Source organism: Dryas octopetala, chromosome 3 (genome assembly GCF_963921425.1).
Source record: "Dryas octopetala chromosome 3, drDryOcto1.1, whole genome shotgun sequence".
Taxonomy (NCBI): Eukaryota; Viridiplantae; Streptophyta; class Magnoliopsida; order Rosales; family Rosaceae; genus Dryas; species Dryas octopetala.
Window position 1 is genome coordinate 22934521 of NC_141368.1, and position 17780 is coordinate 22952300.

At 33.3% G+C, this 17780-nt stretch overlaps 2 protein-coding genes across 3 annotated transcripts; both read left to right on the forward strand.

Annotated features, from left to right (window-relative positions):
* Positions 1-355: 355 nt before the first annotated feature.
* On the forward strand, positions 356-4394 carry LOC147291854 (NADPH:quinone oxidoreductase-like). The gene is made up of 4 exons (XM_086237440.1): positions 356-418; positions 625-790; positions 912-1106; positions 3599-4394. The coding sequence occupies exons 2-4, from the start codon at positions 694-696 to the stop codon at positions 3898-3900; spliced, it is 594 nt and encodes a 197-aa protein (XP_086093566.1). The 5' UTR covers positions 356-418; positions 625-693; the 3' UTR covers positions 3901-4394.
* Positions 4395-10535: 6141 nt separating this feature from the next.
* On the forward strand, positions 10536-15408 carry LOC147291855 (NADPH:quinone oxidoreductase-like). 2 transcript variants are annotated; one of them, XM_086237899.1, is made up of 3 exons: positions 10536-10632; positions 12875-13069; positions 15107-15408. In XM_086237899.1, exons 1-3 carry the CDS (start codon positions 10536-10538, stop codon positions 15406-15408), a joined length of 594 nt encoding a protein of 197 aa, XP_086094025.1. The 2 variants fall into 2 exon arrangements, with proteins under 2 accessions (XP_086094025.1, XP_086094024.1); XM_086237898.1 differs by lacking the exon at positions 10536-10632 and adding an exon at positions 12607-12765.
* Positions 15409-17780: the final 2372 nt, after the last annotated feature.

Sequence of the window (17780 nt, forward strand, 5' to 3'; positions counted from 1 at the left end):
TCTGATACCATGTGAAATATATGGGAGGAATAGAATAGTTTTCATTGATTACTTTCTCTGTGGTTTACAAGAGTATATATAGGAGTCTAACAATCTATTCTAAGTAATACATTGATATAGCCGAGATCTTCTCCTCTCTAATTATGATACAATATTCTAATTCTAAGTATGGTAGGCTATCTCTAATTATGGGTGATTGACAACTCACGCCAACAGGAAAAACTGTAAGGCATTGGCCTTTTAATGTGGGGACACATTTGTTGGCCACACCTGTATTTTTTGTTTTTGTTTGATTGAATGGCCACACCTATATTTAGAGCCGGCCCGAAGTTGGGAATGTCCACTTGATAATAATATAATTAAATAGAAAACCTTTTGACATAGGGAAAATAAAGAAGAAAACTTTAATTAATCCAAGGTTTGAAGGTGCAATGTATTGTACATTGTTGATTGCTTGAGTGGGCCACTAATGCGCGCTCCGCGGAAGAATCTATTTCATTAAAAAAAAGTTTCCCACTTCCAAAACCCAAAGCCCATTAACGTCCCAACTCTCAATTGTGTTTGACACACAAAAAAAAAAAAAGTCCCAATTGTCTTTGGCCTTTATCGTACTTATTTAATACAGTCCACTCCTCCTCTCTTGTTCAATTGAATCTCGTTTCAGTCACTACATCTCAAAATCTCAGAAGAAAAATGGAGGCTTCAATTGCAGCAAAGTCACTGATCAAAGTGGCAGCCATTTGTGGGTCTCTTCGTAAAGCTTCCTATAACCGCGGTCTCATTCGTTCTGGTCAGTAGTACAATCTCTTAATTACTTAAATCTGTAATTCTGTATTTTTGTAAATGTTTTTGGTGGAGGTGGATGCGATCATGTGAGATTGGGTTGTGACTAAAACGGTGGCGTTTGATAGCGATTGAGATAAGCAAGGGGGAGTCGATGAAGGGCGTGGAAGTAGAGTACGTAGACATCTCGGCGCTGCCGCTGCTGAACACGGATCTCGAGGGAGAGAGGAGTTTTCCGGCTGCCGTCGAAGCATTTCGTCAGAAGATTCTAGAAGCTGATAGCATCCTCTTTGCTTCTCCTGAATACAATTACTCCATAGCCGGTATAATAATAATTCTTAATTCATTTCTTCTATTTATTATAAATCTTTTTATTTATTTTTTTACTTTGTTTTATAATTCTTTTTTATTTTGTAAGGACAGTGCGTGCAGCATGCTCGAGTGAGTCTTCAGTGGGGCGTGCCCCAGTGAGGCATGTCTTACATGAGGTGGGACCCACAATCATGTGGGTCCCACCTCATGTGAGACATGCCTCACTGGGGCACGCCCCATAGAAGATTTATTCCAGCATGCTCATCACTCACAGTGAGTCTTTCAAGGGCATCTCTCGTAATGGGTGGGCCCTTAACACATGAGACACATCTCATTGTGAGATGTCCCATGAAAGACTTAGGTCATCAATCATAGTTTTAACAACTCTTTCTTTTAAAACTTTTTCTCTATCTAATATGGTTAATAATTATATTATGTCATATATTTATTAAAATGAAGCATCATAAGTGATTCCCTATCATTAGCTAGTTTTTCTCTAAAATACAGTAAATGATTGATTAGTTCATTTTAGAGGTCATATTTATTAAAGTGTTTGACGCTAAAAGGTTAACCTAATTTTTTAAGAATAATAGCAAGCCTACATTTTAAAGTGAGTAGGCTGTTTGTACAATGTCAAGTGTTTGGCCTAGACTTATTATAAAGTGGGCCGTTTTATCACGCAATTCGGCCTATCAATCATTTTGTTTTCCCTAGGACCCTATTTAAAGTAGGATATTTTTTCAAGACCCAAAATAAAAAATGGCTTGATATGCCGGCCCAGATCCAAAAAACTGGTGATCGATCGATCTACTTTAATAAATTAGTGTGTTCGGTATGGAACTCAAGCGCACATTTTTTTTTTCGTGTTTTATAATGCAGTTACTAGTGGATAGTAACTATACTCATTGTGCAACAATTACTATAAAAAAAGACATAAAATTGAAACTTATATCTTTTGTGTTTTTCTTACATAAACATGTGAAAAATTTAAAACAAACATAAAACACAAAATCAAAACTTATGGAGTTACATCCATCCTAATTTCAATAGTAACAATCGTTGTTATTATCACTGTAGAGTTATTGTCAAATAGTAACTATTGGTCCAGTACAACGCCTCCATTTTTATTTTTTTTGTCAATCTCAGCAACTCCTTTTAAAAAGTGGTAGACTTTTTTAACATTCTAAAATATTAGGTGAGTTGATTAACATTAGAGGGTATAGAATATTCTTATTCATCATGTAATGTAAAAATAGCGGTGGCAAATTCCAGTCATATTACAATATTTTAGTTATTTAGGCTTTTATGTTTGACTTTTCTTAAAATTTTAATTTATAGGTCTCTTTTATAATAGTACATGAATAATATACCTATAACTATGAAATATGTGTAAATGAAACAATATGTGTATAATATTATATTAAATAAAATTTTTTTTTTTTTGTACTAAAAATTTGCTTTTTGGCATTTAAGTTTCAATATATATTTTTTGGATTTTTTTAAAGTTAAAAAAAATAAAAAAATAGCTTGATAGGCCGTTTACAAGTATAGGCCACTTGTAATGAACCGAGCGCTTAGCACAGATGTTGAGCGTTTGACGCTTTAATTTTTTCTCTTTTTTGTGTTCCGCATACAACATTGTTACTATTCAATAGTAACAACAATGTCATTGTGCAATAGTGACAACTAAAATATTTCTAAAAATGATACTTATATATATAAATTGTATCTTGTTCTTAAATAAACATATCAAAAATTGTGTAAATGAATATGTATAACACAAAATGCAAGGTTATAGAGTCACATTCACCCTAATTTCTTACATAAACATGTTAAAAATTATTATCATTATTATAATAATTCTCATGAATCCTTCTTAATGGGAGCTAGTCACAGCCTAACTCGTGGAATGACAGGCCAACCCTGCTCAATGTTTTAGAGTTTTTGAAAGTAGATTAATGAACCAATGGGTAATAATTAATTCCATTGAATTTAAACAAAGAAACTGAAAAGAAAAAAAGGATAAGTCCTAATATGATGATTTCTCCATCTAATTAACATGTGTGAAAGTTGATTCATTAGCTTCAGGACGAAGTTCCTTAATGAAATTGTTCAATATTGCCCAAAAAAATTGTGTTATTGGCATTAATTGAAAAAAGATATGTGAAGTAGGTCTTGTGCTTTTATACATATTTAATTGTTTAGTTACAATGTGTGAATTTAACCCTCAAATAAAACGCAACTTTACATTTCTGTAAGTGAAGTTTTTTTATTTGTTCATTTATTTTTACTAGTATGTGTAAATTTTTATTTATTTATTTATTTTTACTAGTAAGTGTAAGGTTTAGAGCTAGCTAGAGTTTCATGTTATTGAATCTGTAATTCCTTGTATAGATTTTCATTATATTGAATTGGGTTAAAAATTAAAATCATGGTTTGGCAAGATGGTGCATTGTTGTATTTTCTGCTACTTCCTAAGCATTTTTGACTCCCTTTATACCAGCACCTCTAAAGAATGCAATTGACTGGGCATCTAGACCACCAAATGTTTGGGCTGACAAGGCTGCTGCAATTGTAAGTGCCGGCGGAGGTTTTGGCGGTGGACGATCCCAATACCATCTTCGACAAGTTGGAGTTTTTCTTGATCTTCATTTCATTAACAAGCCCGAGTTTTTCTTGAATGCATTCCAGCCTCCAGCAAAGTTCGACGGTGATGGCAACTTGATTGATGAACAGGCCAAGGAGAGGTTAAAGGAAGTTCTTCTATCCTTGCAGGCATTTACTTTGAGACTCCATGGAAAATGATGAGAGGCTGTTTCCTGTTTCAAACTGCTGCCTTCCAAATAACAATAGAATAATAATGGAGGTCGAGGAAATTTTGAAAACAAGCCAAAATTTGGGCTCTTTAAATACATTTAGCTCTTTTTTAAGAATCCCAACAATATAACAAAGGAGCATTACTACTCGGTGATTATATTTTGAAAATTTCAAAAAAATTGAGTTACAAATCTCTAATGAGAACAAAGATGGTTAGTTTTTCAAATTTGTTATGAATTTGAAACAAGAAGCGTTAACCTTTGCTCTGGCCGCCTTTTTATTTTAGGAAGATGCTGAAAATAATGTGATATATTCACGCTCTGCAATTTTGGCATTGGGAAGAGTTTAATGATTTATTCTGTGGTTTGTTTCTTTTTGTCTTTGCAGTTGGAATTTAGAGCTTGATTTATGTTTATGTTTCTCTGGGCATAAAATGTATGCATATTGCCCAGGAAAGGCTGTATCATCTAAGATTTTTTGTACACTAGCAATGGTATCATTGTTTTTCTTGTGAAATTTATGTAAATAACATCATATTAATAATTAATAAATTTATATAGATTTGAAAATTATTTTAAATAATTTATTAATGTCATCATTAGATGCTGCATTTGCTGTTGACACTTGTTGTATACTTGCATTATCTAATACTAAACAGCAACAACAGCTTTCTTGAACAGTAAGCCAAAATAAGTTAAGCCTCCTTGGCTTCATCCAATGTCAATGTCATGACTCATAACACCCTTTACCAAAATTATACCAAAATAAAAAATATATAGCAAAAAAAGAGCAATTTGTTCCTTACACTCAAGGATTGATTGCTTGGCGAAAGAGGAAAAAAAAAAAAACAACAAAAAAACAAAAGTGGAAATTATTGCAAGTGTGTTCTGGACCTCTGGTTAACCATGGTTGGCCTGCACCAAGGCCTGTCTCTAATAGGTGTTCATATGGGCCAACTAAATTTTGATCCTAGTAAAGCTTTGCATGAACTCCAACAATGACAATGTTGTGCACATACTAAAAGCCCATTCGGCAATTGGTGCAGCAATCATTTTACCTGCCCAATTATGTGCTACATACAAATTCTCTATGTAAATTCTAGACACACGCTACGAATGCAAATCAGAGAGAGGGAGAGAGACAGGAGAGAGAAGAGTGAGAAAGACAGAGAGGAGAGACTAGTGTGGTTGGGTTGGGTGGATAGAGGGTGACAGTGAGAAACCAGAGAGAGAAAGGGAGAGAGAGAGAGAGAGAGAGAGAGAGAGAGAGAGAGGCCGGCGACAGTGGCCGAAGTCGCGTCGGGGATGGGTCGGCGTTGGGGTTGGGGTTGGGCTGGCTGGGTTTTAGTTTTTTTTTTTTTTTTTTTGTGTGTGTGTGTGTAAATGAGGGTATTTTAAGTATTTGGAGGGTGTGTTTTGAGAAATTAGAAAAATAAAAATGAAAAGGGGAGGGGGGAATTTTAGCAAAAGAATTCCAACTATACCCCTATTTTTAGTTGAATATTTCATTTTCACTTTGATCCAATTAAGCACTATAATTAAATGTTAGTTTCAATCAATGATTTTCCATCAACTTTGTTATAAATTTCCTTAAAACTTTTTCACATGACCAATTTTAAGAATAAAATGTCTTTTCCTCTAAAAAAAAAACTATGTAAAACCAACAATTTTAACGAAACAAATATTGGCAAGATATTGGAATCTTTCTTTTTTCTCTCACATAGCTTAAGATCTATATATAACATAGCAGACTCATTCTATTGAGGTATACCTCAACTTATTTATGTTAAGGTATGACCTTGTTGGGACCCACACGAGTCGTTTTGTGTAGATTCGAACCGTTTGCAAGGATCATCTTCATTGATAGATCATCCTTGCAAAAAATTAGTCAAATCGGAAATTATTTGCCTATCTAATTTTGATAAAACAAATGGACGGTTTCATCGAAAATATTTGGTTCATCAATTTATTTGATCAAAATTAGATAGGCAAATGATTTTCGATTTGGCTAATTTTTCGCAAGGATAATCTATCAATGGAGATGTAAAAAATGAACGGTTCGGATCGATACAAAACGACTCGTGTGGGCCCTAATAGGGTATACCTCAACATAAATAAGTTGAGGTATACCTCAATAGAAGGAGCCTGTATAACATAGCTTAAGATCTATATATAAAACCCACAAATGGGTTTTATCCAAACATTTAATTAAGGGTAGGATAATTCAACCAAAAAATTTTGAACTTTTTGTTTTATTAATCTTTTAGCTTTGTGAGTGCCTTCGGTAAGCTTCAACCAATTTTGATGGAGAGTCATGTAAGGTGTTGAGCTCATTTTATATATAATTTTTATCCTTAAAACCTTACGTTTTTGTCTATATCTTTTAGCAATTTTTAGTGTTTTAATTCTTATTTTTATTATTTAGTTAATTAGTGAGTTTTATTAGTTTTTGTCTTATTTCTTAAATTTTATTAGGTTGCATTTATTTTTAGATTAGATTAAAAATTAGAATTTTTATTAATTAGTTTTATTTATGTTTTGTAGGTTTTGAAAGTTAAAGCCCAAATAAAAGAATGAAAAAATGAAGTTGCAGTGGCTCAAAATTCTTGCACATGGCCTAGCCCATTTTAAATGGAAGTTGAAGAGTCACAGGAGCCATCCATTTCTTCCGCCCAGCAACAAGCAACCAATTGGTTTGATTAATATTGGCTCCAGCCAATACGAATGCAAATCAGAGAGAGGGAGAGAGACAGGAGAGAAAAGAGTGAGAAAGACAGAGAGGAGAGACTAGTGTGGTTGGGTTGGGTGGATAGAGGGTGACAGTGAGAAGCCATAGAGAGAAAGGGAGAGAGGAGAGAGAGAGAGAGAGAGAAAGGGAGGCCGGCGACAGTGGCCGAAGTCGCGTCGGGTATGGGTCGGCGTTGGGGTTGGGGGTGGGCTGGCTGGGTTTTAGTTTTTTTTTTTTTTTTTTTTTGTAAATGAGGGTATTTTAAATATTTTTAGGGTGTGTTTTGAGAAATTAGAAAAATAAAAATGAAAAGAGGAGGGGGGAATTTTAGCAAAAGAATTCCAACTATACCCCTATTTTTAGTTGAGGATCTCATTTTCACTTTGATCCAATTAAGCACTATAATTAAATGTTAGTCTCAATCAATGATTTTCCATCAACTTTGTTATAAATTTCCTTAAAAATTTATCACATGACCAATTTTAAGAATAAAATGTCTAAAAAATAATTAAAAAATAATAATAAAAAAAAAACTATGCAAAACCAACAATTTTAACGAAACAAATATTGGCAAGATATTGGAATCTTTCTTTTTTCTCTCACATAGCTTAAGATCTATATATAACATAGCAGACTCATTCTATTGAGGTATACCTCAACTTATTTATGTTGATGTATGACCTTGTTGGGACTCACACGAGTCGTTTTGTGTAGATCCGAACCGTTTGCAAGGATCATCTTCATTGATAGATCATCATTGCAAAAAATTAGTCAAATTGGAAATCATTTGCCTATCTAACTTTGATAAAACAAATGGATGGTTTCATAAAAAATATTTGGTTCATCCATTTATTTGATCAAAGTTAAATAGGCAAATGATTTTCGATTTGGCTAATTTTTTGCAAGGATAATCTATCAATGGAGATGAAAAAAATAAACGGTTCGGATCGACACAAAACGACTCGTGTGGGCCCTATTAGGGTATACCTAAACATAAGTAAGTTGAGGTATACCTCAATAAAAGGAGCCTGTATAACATAGCTTAAGATCTATATATAAAACCCACAAATGGGTTTTATCCAAACATTTAATTAAGGGTAAGATAATTCAACCAAAAAATTTTGAACTTTTTGTTTTATTAATCTTTTAGCTTTGTGAGTGCCTTCGGTAAGCTTCAACCAATTTTGATGGAGAGTCATGTAAGGTTTTGTTTATACCATATTTTGGTTTTGGGCTGAATCACGTGGAGTTTTTGAAGCCCAATAAGCAAGCCCAAGTCAAGTGGAGTGCAAATTCTAGAAGAATCCTAGTTATTATCGCCGAGGGGAATCCTTGGGGGATTAGGAGTTCCAAATTAGGCAAGAAGTGGATGACTTTAGCGTGAAGAAAAAAGAAGCAAGGAGTTCTAGTTTGAATAGAAGAAGGATTTCCTGAATCTAAGCAAGGCAACCACTATATAAAGAGGCATCAAGCATTTAGAAAGTTCTCTCTCAACAATCAATCAACACAACAACCAACAACTTTTAATCAATTCTCAGAATTCTCAAGATCACAAGCAATTCACGTTCTTCAAGTTCTCAAGCTCTCAAGCCTTTGATCTTGTTTTTTTTAGCTCTACTATTTACTTTTCCTTAGTATTGATTTTTTCAAGTTTCGATTTTTAATTTCATGTTCGTTTATCATGATATTTGTTGTTAGTACTACCATTGTCACCCATTTTCGTAATAATCTGATTATTAATTCACACATTTTTCATTAAAGTTCATTACTTTTCTGTTCATCCAATTACTTATTCGCACTTATGAGTTCGAGAACACAGTCACTGAAACCTATGACTAAAGTCCTTGAGGATCAAAGGGGAGTGAGGTAAGAGAGGGGTGTGTAGTGAGAGGAAAATGGGTGTGCAAAGAGCAACACTCATATTTAATTATGATACTAGGAACATCGTAAAAAAACAACAAAGAAGTAACTCTATAATTATTTAAGAGGAAATTACAAATTTAGTCCACTTATTTTATACCTAGTTCAATTTTGGTCTACAATCTTTTTTAGGTTCTGTTTTAGTCCACTAATTGTTCCACTTGTTCAATAAAAGTCCAGATTTGTTTTCTCAAATTTAGTCTGCATTTTGCCCTATCAAATCTCACTCAAATTCAGCAAACATATACTTGTTTAAAAGCTATGCATCTCTTCTTACAACCATATAAAGATCATTCAAATTGGAGTTCTAAAACTCAAGATAATTGACCTCAAAGTAGGGTACTCGAAACTGCCAATTTTTCAAATTTCAACCAATCTCAATTTTCTTAGATTCTAATACTCCAAATTAGTTCCTATGACTAAGAAATGATGAAATATAATTTATACTTTAATTATAATTGAAGAAAATACAACCCAAAGGATTTAAAGTCACAAATCTGGACCTTTATTGAACAAGCGAAACAATTAGTGGACCAAAACATAACTTAAAAAAAATCGTGGACCAAAATTGAACTAAGTATAAAATAAGTAGACCAAATATGTAATTTCCTCAATTATTTAATGACTCATACACTACATATTAAAAAATGAAGAAAATTTCACTCTTTTTCTTCATATAGTACTATTTAAAAAAAAAAATAAAAATAAAAGACTAACTTTTATTAAAAATTAAGATTAGTAACCTGATACATAGATTGAATACAATCCATAACTCATGCAAGATCATTCTGTAACCAAAAGAATGTACCACGTTTTCAACATAAGATGAGCAATCATATTACGCTATCTTGACAAATAACAAAAACACGAGAGAATGGCTAGAGCCAACAATAGACTTCGAGGTCCACTAGATTATTAACCATATAAGCACGCTTGAAGAAAGTCTGACTCCACGGATTATTAGCCAACAATAGACTTTCGAGACCCCGAGTGATTAAGTTAATTAGAGTGATTAACTAAGCACTAAACTAGTGTAAGTGTGATTTAATAATGGACTAATTAAATCCACTTGTCACATTATTGAGAGAATCTTTGACTAGGTCAATGAGGTGGGTCACATATATATGAGAAAGTAAGGGATAAAGGTGGAAAATGTAAGTCTTTCACGTGTGACATGAAAATGGACGGAAATGAACATGTGATAATATTAAAAATTGAAAATGAATCTTTGAAGATTCAAATGGATGGATACAATCTAAATGAATTTATGTTTTTTTTTTTATATTTTTCGTTGTTAAAACTCTGATCCCATTCCTATTTTCCACTAATTGAGCTTAACTCGTCTTAACGTACCTTAGGAAATATTATACTTGGAGTATGGATATTATATTCTTGAGATCCTTAAGTAGGTACCGCTGTTACGTACCAGAATTTTAGGGCATGACCGGTGTCCACTGAGTTTCATTTTGCATCGAAAACCTATGATTTTCGGTAAGGGAAAACTGTGGGGCATTGGCCTTTTAATGTAGGGACACATTTGTTGGCCCCACCTGTAATTTTTTTTTTTTTTTATATTGAATAGCTACACCTGTATTTAGAGCCGGCCCTAAGTTGGGAATGTCCACTTGATAATATATATATAATTAAATAAAAAACCTTTTAAAATAAGGAAAAAATGAAGAAAAAAACTTTAATTAATCAAAGGTTCGAAGGTGCAATGTATTGTTACTATTGTACATTGTTGATTGATTGAGTGGGCCAGTAAAATTTCATTAAAAAAAGAAAAGCTTGCCACTTCCAAAACCCAAAGCCCATTAAAGTCCCAATTGTGTTTGACCAAAAAAAAAAATAATCCCAATTGTCCTTGACTCCTTGCCCTTTATCGTACTTATTTAATACACTCCACTCCTCCTCTCTTGTTCAATTGAATCTTGTTTCAGACTTCAGTCACTACATCTTAAAATCTCAGAAGAAAAATGGAGGCTTCAATTGCAGCAAAGTCACGGATCAAAGTGGCAGCCATTTGTGGGTCTCTTCGTAAAGCTTCCTATCACCGCGGTCTCATTCGTTCTGGTCAGCTGGGGGGGGGGGGGGGTTTGTTTTTTCATTTTAAAATTTTAGTTTTATTTTTTGTAATTATTTTTAAGTGAATAGACCTTTTTATCCCTAAAAATTGGTCACGTGCTTAACAAATGAACACTTTTTAACGGAAGTTATAGCATAATTGACGGAAATCCTTGATTAAAACAAATTGTTAATAATAGTTTTTATTTGAATCAAAGTGAAAACGAGATCCTCAACGAAAATATGGATATAATTATAATCATTTTGGAAAATGTTCCCAAAAAGGGGAGTGAGGTAAGAGAGGGGTGTGTAGTATGTGAGAGGAAAATGAGTGTGCAAATAACAACACTCATATTTAATTATGATACTAAGAACATTGTAAAAAAACAACAAAGAAGTAACTCTATAATTATTTAATGACTCATACACTACATATTAAAAAATGAGGAAAATTTCTCTCTTTTTCTTTATATAGTACTAGTTTTTTTAAAAACTAAAAAATAAAAGACTAACTTTTGTTAAAAATCAAGATTGGTAACATGATACATAGATTGAATACAATCCATAAGCCATGCAAGATCATTCTCTAACCAAACGAACATACCACGTTTTCAACATATAAGATGAGCAATCATATTACCACGCTATCTTGACAAATAACAAAAACACGAGAGAATGGCGAGAGCCAACAATAGACTTTGGGGTCCACTAGATTATTAACCATATAAGCACGCTTGAAGAAAGTCTGACTCCACGGATTATTAGCCAACAATAGATTTTCGAGACCCCGAGTGAATAAGTTAATTAGAGCAATTAACTAAGTACTAAATTAGTGTAAGTATGATTTAATAATGGACTAATTAAATCCACTTGTCACTAGGGATGGCAAAATTCCCCGCCCCCGAAAATCCCTGGGGGGACCCACCCCGATTAAGCGGGTATGGTAATACCATCCCGGTCCCCGCCCCGCCCTGCCCCACCCTTTATACCCGTTTAATAAAAATATTATATTATATAATTATATTTTAATTTATTATCTTAATTTTTGTTGCATGTCTTTAAAATTTAATAGTATGCTCTTTATGATTTAGTGTTATTGTAATATAATATGATGAATTTTAATATATTTTATCTATTATATTATATATTTATGTTAGTTTGGTATGTTATTAATAAAAAAATTATTTTTTAAAAAAATAATAGGGGCCCCGAATACCCCCGATTACCTGACGGGGCGAGTACGGTATTGGCAAACCCACCCCATTGCCATCCCTATTTGTCACATTATTGGGAGAATCTTTGACTAGGTCAAAGAGGTGGGGTCACATAAATGTGAGAAAGTAAGGGATAATGATGGAAAATGTGAGTCATAAAAGTTGATTTTCACATGTGGCACAAAAATGGAGGGAAATGAACATGGGATAATATTGAAATTGAAAATGAATCTTTAAGGATTCAAATGGATGGATACAATCTAAATGAATTTTTCAACAAAAAAAAAAAAAAATCTAAATGAATTTATGTTTTTTTATATTTTTTGTTGTTAAAATTCTGATTCAATTCCTATCTTCCACTAATTGAGCTTAACTCGTCTTAAGGTACCTTAGGAAATATTATACTTGGAGTACGGGTATTACATTCTTGAGATCCTTAAGTGGGTACCGCTGTTACGTACCATAATTTTAGGGCGTCCATTGATTTTCGTTTTATACCGAAAACCTATGATTTTCGGTAAAAGAAAACTGTGGGGCATTGGCCTTTTAATGTAGGGACACATTTGTTGGCCCCATCTGTATTTTTTTATAGATTGAATGGCCACACCCGTATTTAGAGCCGGCCCCAAGTTGGAAATGTCCACTTGATAATAATATATATAATTAAATAAAAAACCTTTTAAAATTTCATTAAAAAAAGAAAAGCTTGCCACTTCCAAATTGTCCTTGACTCCTTGCCCTTTATCGTACTTATTTAATACACTCCACTCCTCCTCTCTTCTTCAATGGAATCGTGTTTCATTCACTACATCTTAAAATCTCAGAAGAAAAATGGAGGCTTCAATTGCAGCAAAGTCACTGATCAAAGTGGCAACCATTTGTGGGTCTCTTCGTAAAGCTTCCTATAACCGCGGTCTCATTCGTTCTGGTAAGTAGTACAATCTCTTAATCTGTAATTCTGTATTTTTGTTGGTTTTGGTGGAGGTGGATGTGATCACGTGAGATTGGGTTATGACTAAAACGGTGGCGTTTGATAGCGATTGTGATAAGCAAGGGGGAGTCAATGAAGGGCGTGGAAGTAGAGTACGTAGACATCTCGGCGCTGCCGCTGCTGAACACGGATCTCGAGGGAAAGAGGAGTTTTCCGGCTGCCGTCGAAGCATTTCGTCAGAAGATTCTAGAAGCTGATAGCATCCTCTTTGCTTCTCCTGAGAACAATTACTCCATAGCCGGTATAATAATAATTCTTAATTCATTTCTTCTATTTATTATAATTTTTTTTTTTAACTTTGTTTTATAGTTTCTTTTTATTTTGTAAGGACAGTGCGTGCTGCATGCTCATCACTCATCAGTCTTAACAATTTTTTCTTCTGTCCAATATGGATAATAATTATATTATGTCATATATTTATTAATATGAAGCATCATAATTCATAAGTGATTCCCTATCATAACTAGTTTTTGTCTAAAATACAGTAAATGATTGATTAGCTCATTTTGGAGGTCTTATGATAAAATAATTCTTCCAAAGTGTTTGATGTTAAAAGGTTAACCAAATTTTTAAGAATAATAAGCAAGCCTACATTTTAAAGTGAGTGGGGGTGTTTGTACAGTGTCGAACGTTTGGCCTAGACTCATTATAAAGTGGGCCGCTTTATTACGCAATTTGGCCTCTCAACCATTTTTTTTTTACAATAATGCTAGTTGTCTTACATTTTTTTTCCCACATTTGTATCCCACTTGATGTGTCATTACTTTACTGAAAGGGTATTTCCTTTTTCTTTTTTAAGTTTTATTTTTTAATTTGTAGTGTCCAATGTATGAATGCCATGTAAGATGGTATGTAATTGTGGCATAAAAATGTGGTAAGTGTAGCATTACTGTTTTTTTTTATTCCTTGGACCCTGTTTAAAAGTAAGGTTTTTTTAAAGACCCAAAATAAAAAATGGCTTGATAGGCTGGCTCAGTTCCAAAAAATCGGTGATCGATCGGTCCACTTTAATAAATTAGTGCACTTGGTATGGAATCCAAGTGCACACTATTTGTTTTTTGTGTTTTACAAATTACAATACAGCTATTGGTGGATAGTAACTATACTCACTGTGCAACAATTACAATAAAAAAAAGGCATAAAAATGATACTTATACCTTCTATGTTTTTATTACATAAACATGCGAACAATTATAAACAAACATAAAACACAAAATCAAAATTTATGGAGTGACATCCACCCTAATTTCAATAGTAACAATTGTTGTTACTGTTCGTCACTATAAAGTTATTGTCAAATAGTAACTATTGGTCCAGTACAACGCCTCCATTTTATAATAGTACATGAATAATATACATATAACTAAGAAATATGTGTATAATATTATATTAAATAAAAAATTGTTTTTTATACTAATTTTTTTTTTTTGGGATTTAAGTTTCAATATATATTTTTTTGGATTTTTTTTTTAAGTTAAAATTAAAAAATAGCTTGATAGGCCGTTTACAAGTATAGGCCACTTTTAATGAACCGAGCGCTCAACACAGATGTTGAGTGCTTGACAATTTTTTTCTCTTTTTTGTGTTCCACAACATTGTCACTATTCAACAATAACAACAATACCATTGTGCAATATTGACAACTAAAATATTGCTAAAAGAGATACTTACATATATAAATTCTATCTTGTTCTTAAATACACATATCAAAAATTGTATAAATGAATATATAACACAAAATGCAAGGTTATAGATCGAGTCACATTCACCCTAATATCTTACATAAACATGTAAAATTATTATCATTATGATAATAATTCTCATGAATCCTTCTTAATGGGAGCTCTAGGTCACAGCCTAACTCGTGGAATGATAGGCCAACCCTGCTCAATTTTTTAGAGTTTTTGAAAGTTGATTAATGAACCAATGGGTAATAATTAATTCCATTGAATTTAAACAAAGAAACTGAAAAGAAAAAAAGGATAAGTCCTAATGTGAAACAACATTCATTAGGTTCAGGACGAAGTTCTTTAATGAAATTGTTCAATATTGCCAAAAAAAATTATGTTAGTGACATTAATTGAAAAAAGATATGTGAAGTAGGACCTGTGCTTTTATACATATTTAATTGTTTAAAGATATGTGAATCTGTAATTCCTTGTATAGATTTTCATTATATTGAATTGGGTTAAAAATTAAAACCATGGTTCATTGGCAAGATGGTGTATTGTTGTATTTTCTACTACTTCCTAAGCATTTTTGACTCCCTTTATACCAGCACCTCTAAAGAATGCAATTGACTGGGCATCTAGACCACCAAATGTTTGGGCTGACAAGGCTTCTGCAATTGTAAGTGCCGGCGGAAGATTTGGCGGTGGACTATCCCAATACCATCTTCGACAAATTGGAATTTTTCTTGATCTTCATTTCATTAACAAGCCCGAGTTTTTCTTGAATGCATTCCAGCCTCCAGCAAAGTTCGACGGTGATGGCAACTTGATTGATGAACAGGCCAAGGAGAGGTTAAAGGAAGTTCTTCTATCCTTGCAGGCATTTACTTTGAGACTCCATAGAAAATGATGAGAGGCTGTTTCCTGTTTCAAACTGCTGCCTTCCAAAAGTAACAATAGAATAATAATGGAGGTTGAGGAAATTTTGAAAACTAGCCAAAATTTGGGCTCTTTAAATACATTTAGCCCTTTTGTAAGAATCCCAAAAATATAACAAAGGAGCATTCGAGCACTAATCGGTGATTATATTTTGAAGATTTCAAAAAAATTGCGTTACAAGTCTCCAATGAGAACAAAGATGGTTAGTTTTCCAAATTTGTTATGAGTTTGAAACAAGAAGGGATAGCTTTTGCTCTGGCTGCCCTTTTATTTTAGGAAAGATGCTGAAAATAATATGTGATATATTCACGCTGTGCAATTTTGGCATTTGCAAGAGTTTAATAATTTATGCTGTGGTTTATTTCTTTTAATCTTTGCAGTTAGAATTTAGAGCTTGATTTGTGTTTATGTTTCTCTTGGCATAAAATGTATCCATTGCCCAGGAAAGGCTTGTATCATCTAAGATTTTGTGTACACTAGCAATGGTATCATTTGTTTTTCTTATGAAATTTATGTAAATAACATCATATTATTAAATAATAATAAAAGTTAATGATTATAAAACCCAAATTTGGGCTCTTAATACCTTTAAGACCCATGTGCTTTTTCTAATTTTGAAGGAGGTCCAATAACACCTAATCCGGTCCACATTCTAACCATCCTCTTCTTCTCCGTCTATGTCTGTTAACCTTACTCTCTCTCTAACCTCACTCTATCGTCTTCGCCATGGAGCACAGCCCGGCGGCTTCTCTACTGGATCGGATCGATGAGCTTCGAGATCTAGCCACCATTGGATATGGGTATAGGTGCGAGATCATTCTTGACGAACCAGGAGATCGCTTCCAGATATATAAATAAGAAAAGAAAAATAACAAAATTGAGATCGAAAATGGTGGAATTATGAGGAAGCGTACAAAGATCCTTGGTTGTAGATATCAATGGAGACAGAGACGTGCTCAGCGCCGGACTTGAGGGAGGCCTTCTTGTGGGCGACGATGAAGGGCGAGTCTGAGTTTGATAGCGCCGACGAGAACAGAAACAGATCTGATACCACCGCGAAGATCAGAGGTCTGCTCAAGGGATTCGTCATTTTCATTTGGGAAGGTGTGGTGACAAAGTTTAGCAATTGTCTTGATTTGGATTCTTGGGTTTAGATAATCAACAATAGTTTTCATTTGGATTTAGTTTTTTCTTGGTTTGTTCTACTATTCATCCAGATTGCTCTTAGTTTTCATTTGGATTTAGTTTTTTCTTGGTTTTCTTAGTTTTCATTTGTATTTTCTAAGTCCGAATTGCTGCCTGTCTGTAGAGAATGCTGAGAAATGGGTCAAATATTGGTGTGCGCGCATCCATCCAGGCTGCCTCCTTTCATATATTTCATTGCAGTGAAGAATTGGAGCTGGGAATTAATTGCTAACATAAATCATGCCCCATGCATCTTTGGTTGCATCTGAGTTAAGAGAGCTATCTTCCAAAGTATTCATGGCAAATACATTGATGGGTACAGTGATTCTCATAAACTTATTTTCATTGTTTATTCTTGCAGGGTCATATTTAATGTTTGGGTTGCTTAGAGTACTATTGGAATGTTGTTGTTTTGAAATTGGTGGTAATTGTGATGAGTAGTAGGCAATATGGGGTTTGTTTTCGAATTAATTTGCTTGGAATTCATCATATGGGAGCAAGTAATTAGAGATTTTGAAATTGTCAGTGTTTTTGGGGTATGAATTGGGTTAGATAAGGAGAAATTATATTTTCCTCTTGTTGACTTAGATAAACCCATAATTTCTGTTTTAGTTTGTTATTTGCTTGTTTATGCTTTCACGAGGATTGTACTAGGTTTAAATTATATTTTCTAATTTATTGTTACTATCAAACAATAACAATACTTGATTGTCACTGCCGGGCAGTAACAATAGATGATGTTACTGCTGAACAGTAACAATAAGTGATTTTTGGATTTGGTTTTGATGTGTTTCTTGCATTTTTGAACTAATTTGTATGTGATTGTCACTTCCTGCCTGATAGTGACAATTGTTAAATAGTATTTTTTTGACAGTGGCAATTTTTTTGACAGTGGCTATTGTTAAAAAAAAAAAAAAACAGAAGATACACGACAGCTTCAACAAAAAAGAAAAAAAGAAGAAGACACATGACAGCTTCATAAAAAAAAAAAAAAAAAAAGGAAGTACATGCCTGCTTCAGCAAAAAGAAAAAAAGAAGAAGACAAAGATTTTTGTTTTTTATGTGTTTATGTTAGAAAAATACATAAGATTTGTATATGTATGTTGTTTCTGGGTTTTTTTTAGCACATTGAGAATAGTCATTGTTCGATAGTGGTAA

Bases quoted from the DNA above. Each gene is read 5' to 3' on its own strand.
- LOC147291854 (XM_086237440.1), top strand. From the start codon at position 694: ATGGAGGCTTCAATTGCAGCAAAGTCACTGATCAAAGTGGCAGCCATT. The intron at 791-911 runs GTCAGTAGTACA...GGCGTTTGATAG, and splicing joins CCGCGGTCTCATTCGTTCTG to CGATTGAGATAAGCAAGGGG. The intron at 1,107-3,598 runs GTATAATAATAA...CCTTTATACCAG, and splicing joins ATACAATTACTCCATAGCCG to CACCTCTAAAGAATGCAATT.
- LOC147291855 (XM_086237899.1), top strand. From the start codon at position 10,536: ATGGAGGCTTCAATTGCAGCAAAGTCACGGATCAAAGTGGCAGCCATT. The intron at 10,633-12,874 runs GTCAGCTGGGGG...GGCGTTTGATAG, and splicing joins CCGCGGTCTCATTCGTTCTG to CGATTGTGATAAGCAAGGGG. The intron at 13,070-15,106 runs GTATAATAATAA...CCTTTATACCAG, and splicing joins GAACAATTACTCCATAGCCG to CACCTCTAAAGAATGCAATT.